This window comes from Paramisgurnus dabryanus, chromosome 23 (assembly GCF_030506205.2).
Source record: "Paramisgurnus dabryanus chromosome 23, PD_genome_1.1, whole genome shotgun sequence".
NCBI classification, from domain to species: Eukaryota; Metazoa; Chordata; class Actinopteri; order Cypriniformes; family Cobitidae; genus Paramisgurnus; species Paramisgurnus dabryanus.
Genome location: NC_133359.1, coordinates 13862206 through 13883059, shown reverse-complemented (window position 1 = coordinate 13883059; position 20854 = coordinate 13862206). Strand labels below are relative to the sequence as shown.

Genomic DNA, 20854 nt, shown 5'->3' with positions numbered 1-20854 from the left:
AAACTTATTCTATCTCTCCTAAAGTTAAAGTTTAAATATATGTCTTAAAATAGCTCATAGTGATGTGTTTTATCAGATACTGTATCTGGAGGTTAACATCAAAGCATGCATCACAAGCTGTTTCAGTGTATAGAATTAGGCCATACCTCTGGGGACGGCCAGCGCGGGAACGCAAGCCACGCGTGCAATCCATGCATTAATTATTTTGCATACTTGAGTGTATATTTGCAAATGATGTGAAACTAAATATTATCAAGGTATTAGTTTTAATGGTGTTAAAACAATAGTTGTTTTTGGTTATTTGCAGAAATTCATGAAGCAAAATACATAACAACAAACCTTAAAAATGAAAATCAGGCTTTACCCTAATTATGATAAATCATGTTTACATGAGCACACATAGTAGCTATCGAATTCAGCCGAAGTGTGATTAATATTTCAAAGCAAAAAATCACAAATTGTATTTTGTACCATTTATCAATATCTTTCTTTTCATTTTATCCTAATTAGTTCTGTATATTGGCATCATCACAAGTATAGTAAGTATACTGATCCTCTTCATCTTTGCTAACTCTTGTATTACTTAGAGATTCAGACCAGAGCTTGTTAAAAATGCATGAGAGTTTCAGGAGCACAGCCGTAAATGTAACTAAAATACTTAAGTATTATACACCTTTGGTACAATCACATTTGTACATTTTTGTACTAATTGCTTTCACCCCATGACGTTGGGGTTATGGCCAGGGTTTCATTACGATTCACTTTGTTTAAAAAGTCTTAAAGGTTTCTTCAGACCAATGGAAGATATTTTGAGCATTTTGTAACCAAACCTTTTTGAGCACCATTGACTTCCATAGTATTTTTCTTTCCTACTATTGAAGTCAATGGTGCTTCTGTTTTCTGCTGACAAATATCTTTTTTACAGATTCTGAACAACTTGAGGGTGAAAAATTATTTTAAAGTGCTAATTCACCCAAAAATGAAAATTCTGTTATAATGGATTGATGTTAACTCTTTCCCCACCAGCGGTTTTTTTTTTAAGTTGTATTACTTAGAGATTCAGACCAGAGCTTGTTAAAAATGCATGAGAGTTTCAGGAGCACAGCCGGGCTTAGATTGAAATGAAATACAATCCGCATCACAAGATGCATCGCATACAAAGACTTAATACATCCAAATACAACTTTGAATATCAGTCCTGAGAAACGAAACATTACCCTTTGCGTCTTCAGATCCAGAGTAATCTGCATTCCGGTCTGAATGAATAATAACGTTTGCTTAAATCTTATCAAGGTGTAATTTAGGTCTGCCTATAAATAAAACACGAGCTAGTTAATGTACGAAAAGGCCAATTCATTCCACCCAGCTGGGTAGAGAAAGATTGAGGGATCTCTAATCCGGAAGACTAAAAGGTCAATCAGCAGGATTTAGTGCTATTGAATCTCCTGTCGGATTCACCTCTAACCACGAGACATTTACCTTGTGTTGCGACTGAAGTAGTGAAATTACATTTTTGTAAACTTGGGAGATAATGTCAGTATTGCAAAATAAACCTGGATAAGGTGATCGGAACCCTTACTTGAAGGTGAGAGGTTTATATTGTGATAATTATCAAAAATATTGGCATGAAATATTGATTTAAGTGTAAATGTCACAAGACATAAAAATAACAATGCAGATGATGTGTAGACTGTAGGTCGAACCCATGATGTTTGCATAACCAAATGCTGTACCAACTGAGCTACAGGAAGTAATCCAGCATATCGCGCCACCATCACTGTAGCATTAATGTTTCCCGTGGTCATGCTACACACTGGGAACTCAGTGATTAAGCAAATGTTAACAAGCCTCTTTGCTTTGCCCTCGCTTTCATTAATCTTTTCACTCTTTTTGATGTGGTGACCAGCGTTCGTGCTTGCTAATATGCCTCTAAAAGAGCAAAGCAGCCCGGGGATGGTGGGAGATAAATAACACTACATAGACCCTTCTCAGAGCCGCTTTCGACCTCTTCGCAACTGCGCTATAATTGCATTGACGGCGCGCAAGTGACCATAATTTTACCGCTGACTTGATTTAAGTGCTTAAGAGAGCAGGAGGCGTCTGTTATTCTATAGTCTACAGATGGAAGGGCATAATTGAATTATCTAGCCTGAGAGGAATTGGTTTTGCGAGGGCCAACCCTTAATATGTCTTGTATGCAAAAAGAAGGAGTGTTCAGAGCATTCGCTTTCACTTAAAACAAGTTGAGGGATGTGGCACGCCCCTCCAAGCCACGCCTACTCTGCTATGCTTCAAGACTATATGTCTGGGAAAGAAAAAAAATGAAGTTGTAAGGAAAATCAGGTTAAAGGATTTTTCCGTTTTATTGTAATATTGTTATCATCACTGTAATAAACAGCCTAATATCATGGCAATTTCTGAGTATTTTATGCAGTGGCTAATTCGTACAATCCAGAGTTGTATAGTACTTTCTACATAAAAGTAAATTTTCAATTATTTGTAGTTTATTGGTGTTTTTCTTTGGAAAACATACATTCCAAAATATATTATCATAATTTTACTCCACTACATTTCATAATTTCAAGTATTTGTTTTTTTATTTAATATTTAAGTACATTAAACATCTAGTATTTTTTGTACTTTTACTTAAGTAAAAATTATTTTCGTACTTCAACTCAAAAAAGTAAAAGTACAAAATTTTTATGTAATTAGGCATTAAATACATTTTAATATGCAATATATAATGAATACACATTATGATTATATGCTTTAGAATGTAGTGAAAAAATTTTTGCAAAGAAAATAATTTTTTTTTACCAAGACAAACACTCTAATAAAGCACAGATGCTTGGAAAATGTAACTAAAATACTTAAGTATTATACACCTTTGGTACAATCACATTTGTACATTTTTGTACTAATTGCTTTCACCCCATGACGTTGGGGTTATGGCCAGGGTTTCATTACGATTCACTTTGTTTAAAAAGTCTTAAAGGTTTCTTCAGACCAATGGAAGATATTTTGAGCATTTTGTAACCAAACCTTTTTGAGCACCATTGACTTCCATAGTATTTTTCTTTCCTACTATTGAAGTCAATGGTGCTTCTGTTTTCTGCTGACAAATATCTTTTTTACAGATTCTGAACAACTTGAGGGTGAAAAATTATTTTAAAGTGCTAATTCACCCAAAAATGAAAATTCTGTTATAATGGATTGATGTTAACTCTTTCCCCACCAGCGGTTTTTTTTTTAAGTTGCCAGCACCAGCATTTTTTATGATTTTCACAAAAGTTTAATGCAGTCCAGAAAATTTTCTTTTTAAAATATATAAACACACAATATATCAAATGAAAGAACAGACCTTCCGCTTTTAAACAAGCCAAAAAAAACTTTCATCCTACCTTCATTTAATCTCTTATCACTCTCAAATATGGGTAGGTTTCTTCAAAAACACAAAATTTTGAGCAAAAAGCTGAGATAATAAAATTTTTGTGAAGGACTTTTGATAGAGATCAGATTCAGAGCGATCCTCAAAACATACATGGACATACAGCTGTTTGCTCTAAGGCGATACCCTTCCGGGTTCTATAAGTTGCGGAAGAGGATAATAGCGGTATTGCGGAAAGCCGGAAATACTCGTCATTGGCAGGAAAGCGTTTTCGCTTAATTGACGAGCTAACTCATGAATAGCGGGAAAAGATGTTAAAGGGTTTTTTGTAGAACCTTATTATATGGCTCATTGGCATGCTTGATTCTGATTGGCCAGTTTGGACATTTGCAGGTTTGTTATTCCCGGATAACAACTGCTCAAAACAAATAACACACGGTAACTTGGATGCTGCGATTAACTTTGACAGGTACAGTTTAATATTACACAAAATTAAATATAAATATGTTTTATTAAAACATCTGTATTTACAAAGAACACCAATGGTCCGATTCAAGATTTTACATTTCCTTTGGTGTGTAAGTGTGCATTAGTACATGTTAACGATATGCAAAGGTATATGCCCCAAAGTGATGTGATTTACTGTCTCCGACGTAAATCTTTTTTCTTGGACTACAACAAACGCACAAATTGTAGGCAACAGTTTACTTTCTGAGATTGGTGATGTAGACAAGACCGACATTATCATAATTCCTCCCGTTTGGACTCAGCCTGTAAGTTAAATCCTTTTAGCAACCGAATCTTTCAAACATGGTAAGGAGCGTCACATTTCATGATGTCAGAGGTATGCACACCAATTACAACGTACAGATTAACTGGCCAATCAGGGGGACTGTTTGGCCAGATGTGTTTTCATCAATCGGATCACAAGTGGACGAGAGAGACGCATAACGTTTACACTTGGTATTTAAATCCGTCTCTCTTGTCCACTTTCGACCCCTTCTGTCCTGAATACTGTGAGGGGGTGGGCGAGTCCCTCTCCTGTCATTTAAACCTGATTCGGATTAATAACAAGTTTATATGGACGCGAACTAATATTATGTTGGAGTTTGCTGCTTGTGTAGTAAGTAAACATGCTGCACAGTGTTTTGTACGTTTATATGTTAGAGCTTTCTCTGAATTTTCAGCGCAATTGATGAAATAGGATCGCGCAACTTTCACACCCTTGCAAAATGAAACTGCAGAGATCAGCCACTTTAGTTTTATCAATGAAGTCAAGTGTAAACAGCCTCAGGGACACAGAGCTTTTTAAATCCATGCATTTCAGGAAGAGAGTGATGTGTTTTTGAACCATAAACCACGCAAACACATTGTATTATACCAAATACACAACATAAAGTTGTTGCAATGAAATAGATGCACTTTAAACGAAATAGTGTGTTTGTGACATTTAATCCTTTTGTTTTATCTTAAAACTGAAAACAAACGGGTTTTCCTCGCAGAATGTCTGCATTTGTTAAAAAACGAACCTATATAATATTTCAAATCAATATTTAATGTTCCTTACTTATGAGGTAAATAGCCATGAAATAAGCAGGATAATGTACAGGCAGACGGTTGTTATCGTGAAATAAGCCCTTTCAGTGTGCATTAACAACTGGCTGCCTGTACATTATTATGCCTTATTACACGGTTCTCTGGAATGCTTGATTCTGATTGGTCAGTTGAGACATTTGCAGGTTCGTTCTTTTCAAATAATAACCGCTCCAAAGTAATAACGCATAGCCGGTACTACTTGTATGTTTAAAATACCTCCGTGCCAACAAAGATTACTGTTTGGCGCCATCTTGTGACAAACACTGGACAACCACAATTAGGAATGGAAAATTTTGACATTAATTTTAACATGTACGGAAAAAACTAAACATTTAAACAGTGGATAGAAGAACGAACCACGACAAGACACAGAGAGCTTACTGAGACTGAACTTGACAAAATAGAGCATGACAGCTACGAAGCCAACACACAAAAAAATACAGAATGGGCATTAAAACTTCTCAAAGACTGGCTAAAAGAGAAAAAAATGGAGACAGACAAGTATGAAGCAGAGGATCTTAATAAGGTATTAAGATCATTTTATGCATCTGTGCAAAGTTTCGCGGAAGGATAAAAATGTTAATTTAAAACAAATATGCCAATAAAATGTTTCAAATTCATATTCATGTCCAGTTTTTTTTCTTATGTGGCAAGTAGCCGTGTAATAAGCGGGATAATGTAGTTATCGCGAAATAAGCCCCTTCAGTGTGATACAAGACCCTCCGCTTCGCGTGATCACACTGTCAGGGCTTATTTCCCGATAACTACCGGCTGCCTCTACATTATCCCTTACTTACATACAGCCCGTCGAAGAACATTTTAGGAACCTTTATTATTAATAGTTTTTTAAGTACAAACTCTGCATATTACCTAGAAATCTTAAAAGGTAATAGTTCACCCCAAAACTAAATGCTATCATAATTTGTCATATCACTCCAAGCCCTCTTTTCCACGTTGTAAAGACATCAAAGATTTCTCAGTAAGAAAGGCTTGCGGTTTTGGAACGGCGCAGGTGTGAGTAAACATTGACCGAATTTTAATTTGGGGTTAACTATTCCTCTAAGCATTTTCTTCATTGTATTGGTTTGTTCCACACAAGGCGTTCTTTATGATAATGAAGCAACCAGGGCCTGGTTTGATGAGGAGAATCCAATTAAGGCTTTAATTTGCAACAAGAGCCAACCTCACTTACCTCTCTGTTAATAAAGGTTGTGCTTCGCATGGATGAGACCCAAGAAACTAGAGGAAACATTACCTTGCTCCCTTACCATACTCTTGTTCGTAGACACTAATTATTTTGTGCAAGGAACAACAAACACAAACTGCCTACATTACATCAAGCCCTGTGGGGATAGGATTTATTGATCTTTGTGTGTTAGGAGAAGCTGTGCCTGCTAGAGTATTTGTATACTTGGAATGATCTCCTGGTCAATGTGTTTAAAGAAATAGTTCATCAAATTAACATTTTGTAAACATCTTGTAATGTTCAAAATCATTTTAATTCTTCTGTGAAACATAAAAAGAGACGTGAGGTGTTCCTGTAGCTTAGAGTATTGCGCTAGCCGTGCAAAGGCCAAGAGTTTGATCCCCGGGAAACGCACATACTGATAAAATGTATAGCTTGAAGTCGCTTTGGATAAAATGCATTAAAGTGCATTATTAAAACTACTTTTCTGTTTTTGTCCTCTCGGAGCTCGGTGTTATGAATAACCATCTAACCTTTGTGAAATGGAAAGTACATGCTCTGACATTCTGCCTCGCATCTCCTTTTAGGTTAATGAAAGAAAGATAGATTGCGGTCGGAATGGCACAAGAATGATGAAAACATATTCTGTGAACTTTTCCCTTAAAACATGTCATGCATCTATTTGAATCTGTATGTTTTATATCTGCAATAAAGAGGTGATTAAATGTGATGGTGAGGGACCTGTGAAGCAGTATAACTGCGACTAGTTCCATCTCTGTCCGCTTGATCCCTGTAGAGCAATAATGAACACAGCTCCCAGCATGACCAACAGGCCCGGACACAGTGCTGCGACCTGGCCGGATAATGAGCCTGTCTCCGCTGCCTGCTTCCGTGACCTTTTCTGCTCCACCGTAATAGATGGAGCCACCCACTGCGAACGCCCAAGGGCTCCAAACTGCTCGGGATGGGACTGATCCATCTTAACAGGCCCTTTAATACACACAATCACGGATGATTAGATTTGTTGGGGAATCTTAGAAACCCAATGAGGTGTGCCAGCCAGTCATGCAGATTATTTGAAGACTTTTGAGATGAAACAATTTTAAAACTTGTTTGAGTTTGACTTGCTGATGGGCCTTCAACAATCCTGGAAGTTTGACATCATTCGCTTCCTTGGGGGAAGGGAGATATGGGAGCCTAAGTAACGATAAGGGATCGTACATGCTTTTAGAAGCACTACACGCCCATCCGATCACAGCGCAGAGCGTGTCCATTAACATAGATCAGTGAATAATTGACAGCACGCGAACGTTCTGCCAGCTGTGGGTTGCCATGTGCATTAAAGGCCCATTTGGGTTCCACGCACACTTTGGTTCATTACTAATGCATGTCCGTCTCCTGCTCCTCCATCCTGTTGTGTCATTGCATTAACGCGAGATGCCAGTCAATCAACTGACCGATGGTGACCCAGGAACTAGACGGTTACCAAGATAACAAATCAGCTTGATCGCCATTGCACCCTAGAGCAAAGCACTTAACCCCAGTTTGCATCACGGAAGATTTCCAAGTGTTATGGGCTGCGTTCCAAAACCTACTGAGATGCCAAGTGTTGGTTTTAAAGGGATCAAAAGCGTGCTGACAGCATGGATGCTGATCCAAAATTATAATGGGTGACTTACTTTTGGCTACAGCGACTTTGCATGTATCTGTTATGGAAAAGTCATCTAAGAATGCATTGCACATGGGAGATTTTGTGAAAATGTATCCAATACTGTTTATACATTTGGCGCTTGGTTCAATAGCATTGATAAAAAGGTTTATTCTGACTGAAGGATTTATTTATCAAGATAACAACATAAGCACCGAATGCTTACTAAAGGATGGTTCAACACAATCTCTTGACAATTCGTACATATTCTATGAGGTGGCAAATTTGTATAAATTTGTACATTAAAATCACAGACTGTAAAAAAAGATGGTAGATGCGTCTCCGCAGAGTTCCTTCTTAACTCTTTCCCCGCCAGCATTTAAAAAAAAAAGTTGCCAGCCAGCGCCAGCATTTTTCATGATTTTCACAAAAGTTTAATGCTTTCCAGAAAATTTTCTTCTTTAAATATATAAACAAACAAAATAAAAAATGAAAGAACAGACCCTCTGCTTTCAAACTAATAAAAAACGTTTCATCTTACCTTTATGAGTTCTCTTCTTATCACCTCTCAAACATGGGTAGGTTTCTTCAAAAACACGCAATTTTGAGTAAAAAGCTGAGGTAATTCCATTTTTGTGAAGGACTTTTGATAGAGATCAGATTCAGAGCGATCTTTAAAACATACACGGAGTTCTTTCTCTTTCACATGAGGCGTTACTTCCAGGTTGTATGAGTTGCAGAATTTTATCTGGTGGATAATAGCGGTATTGCGGAAAGCCGGAAATTCTCGGAATCGGCAGGGAAGCGTTTTCTTAATTGACGAGTTATGTCGTCAATGGCGGGGAAAGAGTAAAAAAATCAAGCCAAAATATTGAAAAAATGGTGATGTTATTTCGAGGCAGAGTCTGCGTAGTAGTGATCATGATGTGGAGTCGTAGTATCAAGTTCCCGCCCATTTCCTTGTTTAACGTAATCACAAACGCACAAATCAAGTCATAACACACCTAATAGCATCTAATAACCAACTCAAACCAAACTTATTAGAAAAATGAACACTGAAAAGTACATTGACATGATAAGAAAATAAAATAACAGACACCATCGTTGGGAAACATTTATTTAAATTGTAAATAGATTTTTACATTTGGCTCACGTCTCATTCGTTTACATGGAGAGGGCGGGGTTTGTGACCTATTCTAAAGCCAGCCACCAGGAGGCGAAAAAAATTTTGGCCTCACTTTTCAGGACATGTGTGGCACCCCGAGAGGCAACCTTCCGATCTCTCTGATGAAGCCAATACCTATAATATAATTCCCATAGTCAACTCCCATAAACCCCCATGTTAAAATGCCCAACTTTACAGCAGTAAATAATATGTTTACAGCCTGGTACAAAACGTGTTTTTGGTCTGTATAGCTAATTTTGCCCAGCGAATCTGTGTGACGTCACTTCTTGTTGACGTTCAAAGTGTTGTTAAACAAAACGGAGCGTAAATAACTCCTCCCCTTCCCCTCCCTTCCGTGCTTTCTGAAAGAGTCATGAACGAGCCCAAACCCCCACATCCAAATCCTTCTTGTCATTTTTTGGCTGGAACACTTTGTTATGTTTCATGGTGGTAGGTTTGACCACTTTGTTTTTGTTGGAGTTTGTGGAGCCTGGGCTGTCTACAGAGACCGCGTTTTTTTACAGTGTGTTCAGCGGACAGGCAGTTAGCAGATAGTGAGGAGATGTTTACTGTATGAAACAAAAAATGTTTTATGCGTGAATCCACTTAGAGCACCTTTAAGCCTTAAAGTTCTGCATAATTAAGGGCGTGGCCACTTGAGTGACAGGTGAACTGCCCTGCTGGGCGTGGTTTCAGCAACCAGGGCAAAATAATTATATTAGATGACTACAAATTACAAATTACATGACTAACTAATTGTCTTTTGTAGTGTAGTGTATTGTTGTGTAACGCTCATTGTAGGCTGTTAAGATAAAATGTTGAATTCTCCCTCATTTGTAAGTCACTATAAGCATTTGCTAAATGAATAAATGTAAATGTCTTGTGTCTTTTATACAGTTCTCACTAAACGTCAAAAGATATTCAGACAGAATTCATCAAGTATTAGTATTGTGATGGTTTATGCTTTGTTGGCTCTTCCTTACATTGAGGCTCATGGATTTTTCCAGTTTGTATACATATCTAATTCAAATAAAAGCTGTAAATTGTGACTATTTTCAGAGGTGATAATTAGACAGCAGGTTTCTGCAGGAGTGATTAGCAGATTGCAAAAGAAGGATTCCCTTGAGGTGAAACACATCTCTGTTCCTGATCTGATCCTTTAACATTTCAGTATATTGTGTGTTTATTGCATTTTAGACTGTCCATTTCTGTAATATTGCACTTATATTACTTTAAAATATTGAGAAATCGCTTTATAAGTTGTTCAAATTAAGTCCTTAGCAACATGTATTTCTAAACTCAAAAAAAAAAAAATTGGACAGAACACACTGCTAGGTTAAAATGACCCAACTGCTGGGTTGTTTCATATATTTATAGTAGGAAAATGTACAAAATATCTTCATGGAACATAATCTTTATCTAATATCCTGATGATTTTGGGACTGAAGTAATGAATATGCATATTTTTAAGCAGGAATTTTAGGAAGTCTCAATAAATATGACATTTTTATCAATTGCTACGCTATAACTTTTTGTTTAATGTGTCTTGTTTGTTTCTTCTAGGATAACGTGGACCTGGGAGAGCTGATGTTCTCTCTTTGTTACTTGCCAACTGCCGGCCGACTGACCATAACGATAATTAAAGCCAGAAATCTTAAAGCCATGGACATCACAGGAGCGTCCGGTAAGTACATCACCTTCCTCGACCCTAAATGACTTAATGTAGCTGATGTAATGATTCGCGTCTCACCATGACATTAAATCATAGGGCACCCTGGGCTCTCTAAAGGAGCATTGATTTAATCGACTAAACGCTTAAGAATCTGACAGAGAATTTTGTGTGTACACAAGTGACTTTTAGTCATTCTTTTTCATTCCAGATCCTTACGTAAAGGTTTCTATTATGTGTGATGGACGGAGACTGAAGAAAAGGAAAACGTCAACAAAACGCAACACTCTCAATCCAGTTTATAATGAAGCTATTGTTTTTGACGTTCCACCTGAGAACATTGACCAAATAAGTCTTCTTATAGCAGTAATGGACTATGATCGGTGAGATGCTAATTTTGTTTGCAGTCATTGTTGGGAAGTAAACTAGAATCTGTCTGTCTGTCTGTCTGTCTGTCTGTATGTCTGTTTGTTTGTCTGTCTATCCTTCAATCTATCTGTTGGTCTATGTCTGTCTGTCTATCTATTCATCCATCCATCCATCCAACTGTCTGTCTATCATTTGCTATATATATGTCTATTTTTCAGTCTATTATATATCCATGTGTCTGTCTGTCTGTCTGTCTGTCTGTCTGTCTGTGTGTCTGTCTGTCTGTTTATCTATTTATTGCTATCTATCTGTCAGTCTATCATCTATTCATCCACCCCATATCTGTCTGTCTGTCTGCCTGTCTATCCATCTATCTAACTATCCACTTGTCTGTCTATCTGTCACTATATCTTTGTCTGTCTGTCTTTCTGTCTGTCGATTGCTATATCTTTGTTGGTCGGCTTGTCAGTCTATTACTATATTTTTGTCTGTCTGTCTGTCCATCTTTCAATCTATCTGTTGGTCTGTCTGTCTGCCCGTCTATCTTTCAATCTATCTGGTGGTCTGTCTATCTGTCTGTCTGTCTGTCTGTCTATATGTCAATCTATTTATTGCAATCTATCGGTCAGTCTATCATCTGTAGGTCTGTCTGTTGCTATATTTTTGTCTGTCTTTTGCTATATCTTTGTCTGTCTGTCTGTCTGTCTCTTGCTATATCTTTGTCTGTCTGTCTGTCTGTCTGTCTGTCTGTCTGTCTATTGCTTTATCTTTGTCTGTTTGTTGGTCTGTCTGTTACTATATCTTTGTCTGTCTGTCTTTCTGTCTATCTGTCGCTATATCTTTGTCTGTCTGTCTTTCTGTTTGTCTGTCTATTGCTATATCTTTGTATGTCTGTCGGTCTATTGCTATATCTTTGTCTGTCTGTCTGTCTGTCGGCCTGTCTGTTGCTATATCTTAGTCTGCCTGTCTGTCAGTCTGGCTGTTGCCATTTCTTTGTCTGTCTGGCTGGCTGTCGGTCTATCTGTTGCTATATCTTTGTCTCTCTGTCTGTCTGCCTGTCTATTGCTATATCTTTGTCTGTCTAGCTGTTGCCATTTCTTTCTCTGTCTGTCTGTCTGTCGGTCTATCTGTTGCTATATCTTTGTCTGTCTGTCTGTCTGTCTGTCTGCCTGTCTATTGCTATATCTTTGTCTGTCTGCCGATCTATCTGTTGCTATATCTTTGTCTGTCTGTTTGTCTGTCTGTTGCTATATCTTTGTCTGTCTGTCGTTATATCTTTGTCTGTCTATCTGTCTGTCGGCCTGTCTGTTGCTATATCTTTGTCTGTCTATCTGTCTGGCTGTTGCCATTTCTTTGTCTGTCTGTCTGTCTGTCGGTCTATCTGTTGCTATATCTTTGTCTGTCTGTCTGTCTGCCTGTCTATTGCTATATCTTTGTCTGTCTGTCTGTCTGTCTAGCTTTTGCCATTTCTTTCTCTGTCTGTCTGTCTGTTGGTCTATCTGTTGCTATATCTTTGTCTGTCTGTCTGTCTGTCTGTCTGCCTGTCTATTGCTATATCTTTGTCTGTCTGTCGATCTATCTGTTGCTATATCTTTGTCTGTCTGTCTGTCTGTCTGTCTGTCTATTGCTATATCTTTGTCTGTCTGTCGATCTATCTGTTGCTATATCTTTGTCTGTCTGTCTGTCTGTCTGTCTATTGCTATATCTTTGTCTGTCTGTCTGTCTGTCGGTCTGTCTGTTGCTATATCTTTGTCTGTCTGTCTGTCTGTCGGTCTGTCTATTGCTATATCTTTGTCTGTCTGTCGGTCTGTCTGTCTGTTGCCATATCTTATCTTTGTCTGTCTGTCGGTCTGTCTGTTGCTATATCTTTGTCTGTCTGTTGCTCTGTCGTTGCTATATCTTTGTCTGTCTGTCGGTCTGTCTGTTGCTATATCTTTGTCTGTATGTCTGTCTTTCTGTCTATTGCTATATCTTTGTCTGTCTGTCGGTCTGTCTGTCTGTTGCCATATCTTTGTCTGTCTGTTGCTATATCTTTGTCTGTCTGTTGCTCTGTCGTTGCTATATCTTTGTCTGTCTGTCGGTCTGTCTGTCTGTTGCCATATCTTTGTCTGTCTGTCGGTCTGTCTGTTGCTATATCTTTGTCTGTCTGTCGGTCTGTCTGTTGCTATATCTTTGTCTGTCTGTTGCTCTGTCGTTGCTATATCTTTGTCTGTCTGTCGGTCTGTCTGTCTGTTGCCATATCTTTGTCTGTCTGTCGGTCTGTCTGTTGCTATATCTTTGTCTGTCTGTCGGTTTGTCTGTTGCTATATCTTTGTCTGTCTGTCTGTCGCCATATCTTTGTCTGTCTGTCGGTCTGTTTGTTGCTATATCTTTGTCTGTCTGTCGGTCTGTCTGTTGCTATATCTTTGTCTGTCTGTTGCTCTGTCGTTGCTATATCTTTGTCTGTCTGTCTGTCTGTCTGTCTGCCTGTCTAGTTCTATATCTTTGTCTGTCTGTCGCTCTGTCTGTTGCCATATCTTTGTCTGTCTGTCTGTCTGTCTGTCTGCCTGTCTAGTTCTATATCTTTGTCTGTCTGTCTGTCTGTCTATTGCAATATCTTTGTCTGTCTGTCTATCGGTCTGTCTGTCTATTGCTATATCTTTGTCTGTCTGTCGGTCTGTCTGTTGCTATATCTTTGTCTGTCTGTCTGTCTGTCTGTCTGTCTGTCTGTCGGTCTGTCGGTCTGTCTGTTGCCATATCTTTGTCTGTCTGTCGGTCTGTCTATTGCTATATCTTTGTCTGTATGTCGCTCTGTCTGTTGCTATATCTTTGTCTGTCTGTATATTGCTATATCTTTGTCTGTCTGTCGCTCTGTCTGTTGCCATATCTTTGTCTGTCTGTCTGTCTGTCTATCTGCCTGTCTATTTCTATATCTTTGTCTGTCTGTCGCTATATCTTTGTCTGTCTGTCGCTCTGTCTGTTGCCATATCTTTGTCTGTCTGTCTGTCTGTCTATCTGCCTGTCTTTTTCTATATCTTTGTCTGTCTGTCGGTCTGTCTGTCGCTATATCTTTGTCTGTCAGTCTGTCTGTTGGTCTGTCTGTCTATTGCTATATCTTTGTCTGTCTGTCGTTCTGTCTGTTGCTATATCTTTGTCTGTCGGTCTATTGCTATATCTTTGTCTGTCTATCTGTCGGTCGGTCTGTCTGTTGCCATATCTTTGTCTGCCTGTCTGTCTGTCTGTTGGTCTTTCTATTGCTGTATCTTTGTCTGTCTGTCTGTCTGTCTATTGCTATATCTTTGTCTGTCGGTCTATTGCTATATCTTTGTCTGTCTGTCTGTCTATTGCTATATCTTTGTCTGTCTAGTCGGTCTGTCTGTCTATTGCTATATCTTTGTCTGTCTGTCGGTCTGTCTTTCTATTGCTATATATTTGTCTGTCTGTCTGTCTATTGCTATATCTTTGTCTGTCGGTTTATTGCTATATCTTTGTCTGTCTATCTGTCGGTCGGTCTGTCTGTTGCCATATCTTTGTCTGTCTGTCTGTCTGTCTATTTCTATATCTTTGTCTGTCGGTCTATTGCTATATCTTTGTCTGTCTGTCTGTCTATTGCTATATCTTTGTCTGTCTGTCTGTCTATTGCTATATCTTTGTCTGTCTGTCGGTCTGTCTTTCTATTGCTATATCTTTGTCTGTCTGTCTGTCTATTGCTATATCTTTGTCTGTCTGTCGGTCTGTCTGTCTATGGCTATATCTTTGTCTGTCTGTCTGTCTATTGCTATATCTTTGTCTGTCTGTCGGTCTGTATGTTGCCATATCTTTGTCTGTCTGTCGGTATGTCTGTCTATTGCTATATCTTTGTCTGTCTGTCTGTCTATTGCTATATCTTTGTCTGTCTGTCGCTCTGTCTGTTGCTATATCTTTGTCTGTCTGTTTATCTATCAATCTATCTATTGGTCTGTCTGTCCGCTGTCTTATTTGCCGGACATGCTACAATTTTCCAAAAGCTACCTGTTACTCATTGTGTAGCATCACACAGTGCTAATCCAAACACACAGCTAGCAGCATGGCAGGAGATTGTGAGAGCTCTGTGTTAAATAAAAACTGAAAAGAGATCTCATTTAAAAGAAATATGCTTTTCATTTTTGCCAATCGCAGTGTTCAGAAACTATAGAGGTTTATTTTTAGTGCTGGTAAGCGATCTGAGGAACAGCCAGAGATGCTTTATATTCCCAATGTTGCGAGATCATCGTGTCAGATTTACATCACTGTCCTCTTTGAGAAGCATAAAGCACAACATCTCATCAGTGCTATAAAACAAATGAACAGACAGCCGAATAGAGAGAGACATAAAGACTTAGTGCGCCGTTGATTCATGGTGTAAATGATTTATATAAAGCTCTTGCAAAAGCCATTATGTTATTTGGGCTGAAGGGTAGACGGTTCTTTAGTTTTTATGAATACACACGACTTTAGGCAAGAGACATCGTTTGTGGCTATTGTGGTTAAGCTGTCATATTGTTAATATGAATACACCTGTTATTCTCATTTACAGCGTAGGTCACAATGAAGTTATTGGCGTGTGCAATGTGGGAAACAGAGCTCAGAGTTTGGGACGCGACCACTGGAATGAGATGCTAACATATCCACGCAAACCCATCGCCCGCTGGCACCCACTCATAGAGGTAACGCTTATTTTTGGCATCTCGAGTGTTTGGAGATAACTTAAAGGGGCTACACTGTGCATTTTGGTTATGGTTATGCATACTTCTCTACTTTTCTATATCCATACTATTATGACATCATTATCACCAGACAGACAAAGTTGCTTTTAAATAGGTGGAACGTTCGACTTCTCACCATGTGACCCTTTATTGCATCATGCAAAAGCACAATTTGCAAGATATTAAATTCAACCGAAACCAATGAAAGGTTGTTGTAAAAAGCACTTAAAAGCTTTGCTTTAAAGACGTGTGAAAAGTTTTATCAGGTGATGAGTCTGAAGAAGCTCTTAGCTAAAGCCCAGTATAATGGTTTATTTGTGTTTATCGCAAACACTTTAGGGAAACCCGACATTTTTATTTTCAGGCTTTTCACACATTACTGCTCTGAAATCTTGTTTGCAAATCGGCGACCTCTTAGGACCACAGATCTTAAATAATTCACAATGGCTGTTCTCCTCAACCATGTTACACTCCCTGAGCCACCCTGATATTAAAGATAAACAGCTTTATTGCCGGCGCATGTAGCTCGTCAACTCGTAAACAAAATGTGATCTCATTTTAAAGAAACGGATGTGAAATTTCGGGGAAATTACACTAAAAATAAAAGTACTTGTCAGTGTCGACCATTTTTGGCTGAATGGTTTCATGAATATCAGGAGATAATATAATTATTTAACTGATTTAAATATGATTTTCACCTTTGGATCCGCATTTGAGGCATCCTCAGCTAACCGTAATCTTTTCTCCGGCAGTGGGTTGGCCAGAGCACAGCTGGTGGAAACCAAGGCTCCTGTAATTCCCTGAGGACACCTCCATCCCCATAATGGACTATGTGGAGTTTCAGCCAAATAGACAGTGGCAAGGTCCAATTCACAACATTAATGAAAAGGAAAGAGACATTTCTAAATTCTGTTAAAGGTTACTTTAGATGTGCGCCCACACTTAATGCAGTAAACACCTGAGACTTTAAAAAAAAATCTGATTTCCAGGATTAAAGAAGAGCATCAAGTCCACTGCATGTGAAGTGACCGTGAGTGAGCAGTATTTGGTTTTAAAAATGAATCTTGGGTATTGTTTCGCTTTTGTTAAGAACTTTAGTTGAGAGGTAAGTATTTTTGACATTGTCGTGTTTTACGTATCTGTACAACACATTGTAATAACACTCTGATATTGTTTCAAGTGTAGTGCATGGGATAAATTTTGTGGAATTTTATTGTCAAACCTTACTGTATAAAATATATAAGAAATACAAAGACTGGAGTCATGATTCAAAAAGAACCTGAATTTGGAAGGAACAAAAAAGTAGTTGATTTATTATAGATCTGTACCGAAATTTACTGTGTTCTTTTGTTGATCTCCAATCCCACGACGCGCTGCGATGAGTTTTGCCTTTGAAAAGCTCTGTATGTACTGTAAGCAGTAGGTAGCATATTAAATTTTGGAGCAGAGGTTTTATTTATACACAGCAGGACAAATCCACTGACCTACGTATACACTCATTTTGTTCTCGAACCAAGACTGTCTGTACCAAAAACAACAAAACTAATGTTTTGCTTTCTGGAGAGTACAAAGATTGTTCCTTTACTGTAATTTACCCGATTCATGCTTTATAGATGGCGTATCATCAGACCCGGACCACACGTGACTGATGCTCGACTGTTTCGAAATCAATCAAGGGTAAAAAGATACACGGAGGTCCGTGACAGAGGAGAGAAAAGTGCAATCTAGAGGAAAAGATGATTGATGGCTCTTTAATCAATGTCCTGCTGCACCGAAGCTTCCTGACGTGTGGTGAGACCTGGGTTCACGTCGGTGTGAGGGGGTCTAAACTTTTTAAATAATACTTGTCATACTGTGCTCTTTACCGCAGTCAGCAGGTGAGTGCTGATGATAGAAAAGACGCCCCTGCCTGTAGGCAGGTGGTGATGACAATTACTGACAGCCGGTGTAGTTCAAGATGATTGGCAGAGTCTCGCATACAGCGGATCCGTTTAGACAGGAAGATTTGAGCTTTGAGAGACTACAAAAATCTAAGCATTAAATGTATACATTTACTGAAAAAATATTTGTTGGTTCAACTTAAAAAAGTATTGCCTGGTTGCCTTAATACTACTTAAAAATATTAGTTGCCTTAAAAACATTGAATTCAAGGATTAGTCCATTTTCTTATAAAAAATCTAGATAATTTACTCACCACCATGTCATCCAAAATGTTGATTTCTTTTTTTGTTCAGTCGAGAAGAAATTATGTTTTTGAGGAAAACATTCCAGGAGTTTTCTCATTTTAATGGACTTTAATGGACCCCAACACTTAACAGTTTTAATGCAGTTTAAATTGCAGTTTCTAAGGACTCTAAATGATCTCAAAGAGGCATACGGGTCTTAGTGAAACGATTGTCATTTTTGGCAAGAAAAATAAAAAATGTGCACTTTTAAACCACAACTTCCTCCGGCTGTGTGACGCGCCAACGCAACCTCACAAAATTGCGTAATGACGTCAAGAGGTCACGGATGAAGTGTGTGAAACTACGCCCCCGTGTTTACAAGTGTGGAGAAAGAGGACCGTTCAGACTTTGTTTTATGTCAAATGATACTAATTAATGTCTTTGTTTCAGTTTATTGTTTAAAATGGTCTGCAAATGTGCATTTCATATATGTAACACGTGACCTTTCGACGTCATTACGCAATTTTGTGAGGTCGCGCTGTCGCGTCACACAGCCGGAAGAAGAGAAGTTGTGGTTTAAAAGTGCATATTTTTTATTTTACTTTCCAAAAATGACAATTGTTTCACTAGATAAGACCCTTATGCCTCGTTTGAGATCATTTAGAGTCCTTTGAGACTGCAATTTTAAACTGCATTAAAACTGTTGGGCTCTATTAAAATCCATTAAAATTAGAAAAATCCTGGAATGTTTTCCTCAAAAAACATAATTTCTTCTCGACTGAACAAAAAAGGCATCAACATTTTGGATGACATGGTGGAATGGATGACTTTTTTTAAGAAAATGGACTTATCCTTTAATTCAAAATTTTAAGGCAACCAGGTATCCTTTTTTATTTAAGTTAAACCAACAAATAGTTTTTACCAGTGTTGTAATGCACTGTAAGTCGCTTTGGATAAAAGTATCTGCCAAATGTAATGTAATGTAAATGTTTTGTCATTTACGAGGTGAAAATTATACATCCACACCTCTTCTCAATAAGTCACACAATTTGAGGTATCATTAACGCAGTGCAGGACAAATAATACAAGAACAAATGATGCTTGCTTTCTTTCATCTGCACATTATGATAAACCAAGAACGCATGTGTTATATCGTGTAATGAATGTCCTAACAGTCTTAACAGCTTGCAGCGCCGACATCTTTGTTGATTATAACAGGAGCGCTCTAGATTTGTCACCTCACTTGGTGTTACTGACGATGTTGTGCTTGTTATTCGGGCATCGATTTTGCAAAATGGCCACAGACAGACCCATTAACGCTTACCTAATGCTGCCAAACGCAACCTTACATTTTATGACGTCTAGACGCGCTAACGGCTCACGTTGGTAATCAGGAATCGGCACACGGGGGAGAGGAACTGTCGGAAGTGAGAGGGAAGTGTTTCCAGTAACCGCTGTGTTCTGCCAGCCCCACCGCTTCCTAATTACTGCCAGCATTATGAATTATTTAACAGAGTCGTTTCTGTGATGTGCAAACCCATACGCTCTCAGATCATTTCACTGTGGCTGATCTGTCACCAAACGGTGAGGTGCTTTAGTAGCGCAGGGCATCATGGGAATTATGGATGTCTCGAATCGCTGTGCATCTTTTAGTTTCTGGTTTTTATCTAAATACTTTATATTTAATTATGTTTATTTACTGTTCTTGATAATGAGACTGTTATCAGAGTCTACCAGAATTAATGGTATCGGGTTGACAGAGTGTTGAAGGAAATCCCTCCAGGGTTTTGTTGAGATCTGAGGACTGCATCTGTGCTTGTTGTGCTAGTTTTACTGTTGGGGAAGTATAGTGGTCCTGGGATACAGTAATGCTATGTTGATATATCCATTACATTTTTTTTATATATATATTGAAGGGATGGTTCACCCAAAAATGGAAATTCTGCCATCATTTACTCTCATGTTGTTACTGTACATTCACACCGCCGCAGACTTGAGCTTCCAAAATTACCGGAAGTCATTAATTTACAATGAAAGCTGGCTTCTCTCATCGTCAAATCCATTGGCGCCGCATTTTGAGCGACCAGAGCGTCAATCAGAAAGTTGAAAGAAGCTCAACTTTATGGTAATAAGCTATGACGCTGTTCAGCAGCAAGTAGCGACGATGTTCTTCGCTGGCTGATTCCAGAGAAACATACAATATAAACTTTCGTTCCTACCAAAACATTAGTTCAAAGAAAATAGACTTTAGAGCAGCCAAAGCATCAACAAGCGTCCTTGACCGGGCGGCCTGAGCTTTTTTGGAAGCTCAAGTCTGCGGCGGTGTGGACTCACAGTTATAAACCTGCATAAATTGATTTGTTCTGTTGAACACGAAGAAAGATATTTTGAGGAATGTTTGTAACCAGACCGTTCTCCACTTTTTTGAAAACAGGCTAATTTACCAGCTCCCCTAGAGTTAAACATTTCATTTTTACCGTTTTGGAATCCATTTAGTCGATCTCCGGGTTTGGCGGTACCACTTTTAGCATAGCTTAGCATAATCCATTGAACTTGAGCATCGCGCCAAAAAATAACCAAAGAGTTTCAATATTTTTCCTATTTAAAACTTGACTCTTCTATAGTTACATCGTGTACTAAGACCGACAGAAAATTAAAAGTTGGGATTTTCTAGGACAATATGACTAGGAACTATACTTTCATTACGGCATAATAATCAAGGACTTTGCTGCCGTACCATGGCTGCAGCAACGCAATGATATTACGCAGTGCCCGAATATAGTTCCCAGCTATTGAAAGTAAACAAGGGGAAAATTTTTGGGAACTGCGTAATATCATTGCGTCTCCTGCAGCCATGGTATGGCAGCAAAAGGTTTGTTTTCCCGATCTTACGACCAAAGATAGTTTTCTGACAGGGTCAAAAAATCAGCATAATCAACGTACAGTGTGTTAGCTGCTACAACCT

At 38.4% G+C, this 20854-nt stretch overlaps 1 protein-coding gene across 1 annotated transcript in view; it reads left to right on the top strand.

The window, feature by feature from the left end:
* Positions 1–16960, top strand: part of syt9b (synaptotagmin IXb) — a 31998-nt gene extending 15038 nt beyond the window's left edge. The window contains exons 4-7 of the mRNA XM_065292372.2: positions 10547–10667; positions 10864–11035; positions 15556–15685; positions 16477–16960. Of these exons, the coding sequence (XP_065148444.1) occupies positions 10547–10667; positions 10864–11035; positions 15556–15685; positions 16477–16548 (495 nt within the window). The 3' untranslated portion in view covers positions 16549–16960. The remainder of the gene's footprint in view (positions 1–10546; positions 10668–10863; positions 11036–15555; positions 15686–16476) is intronic.
* The last annotated feature ends 3894 nt before the right edge of the window (positions 16961–20854 follow it).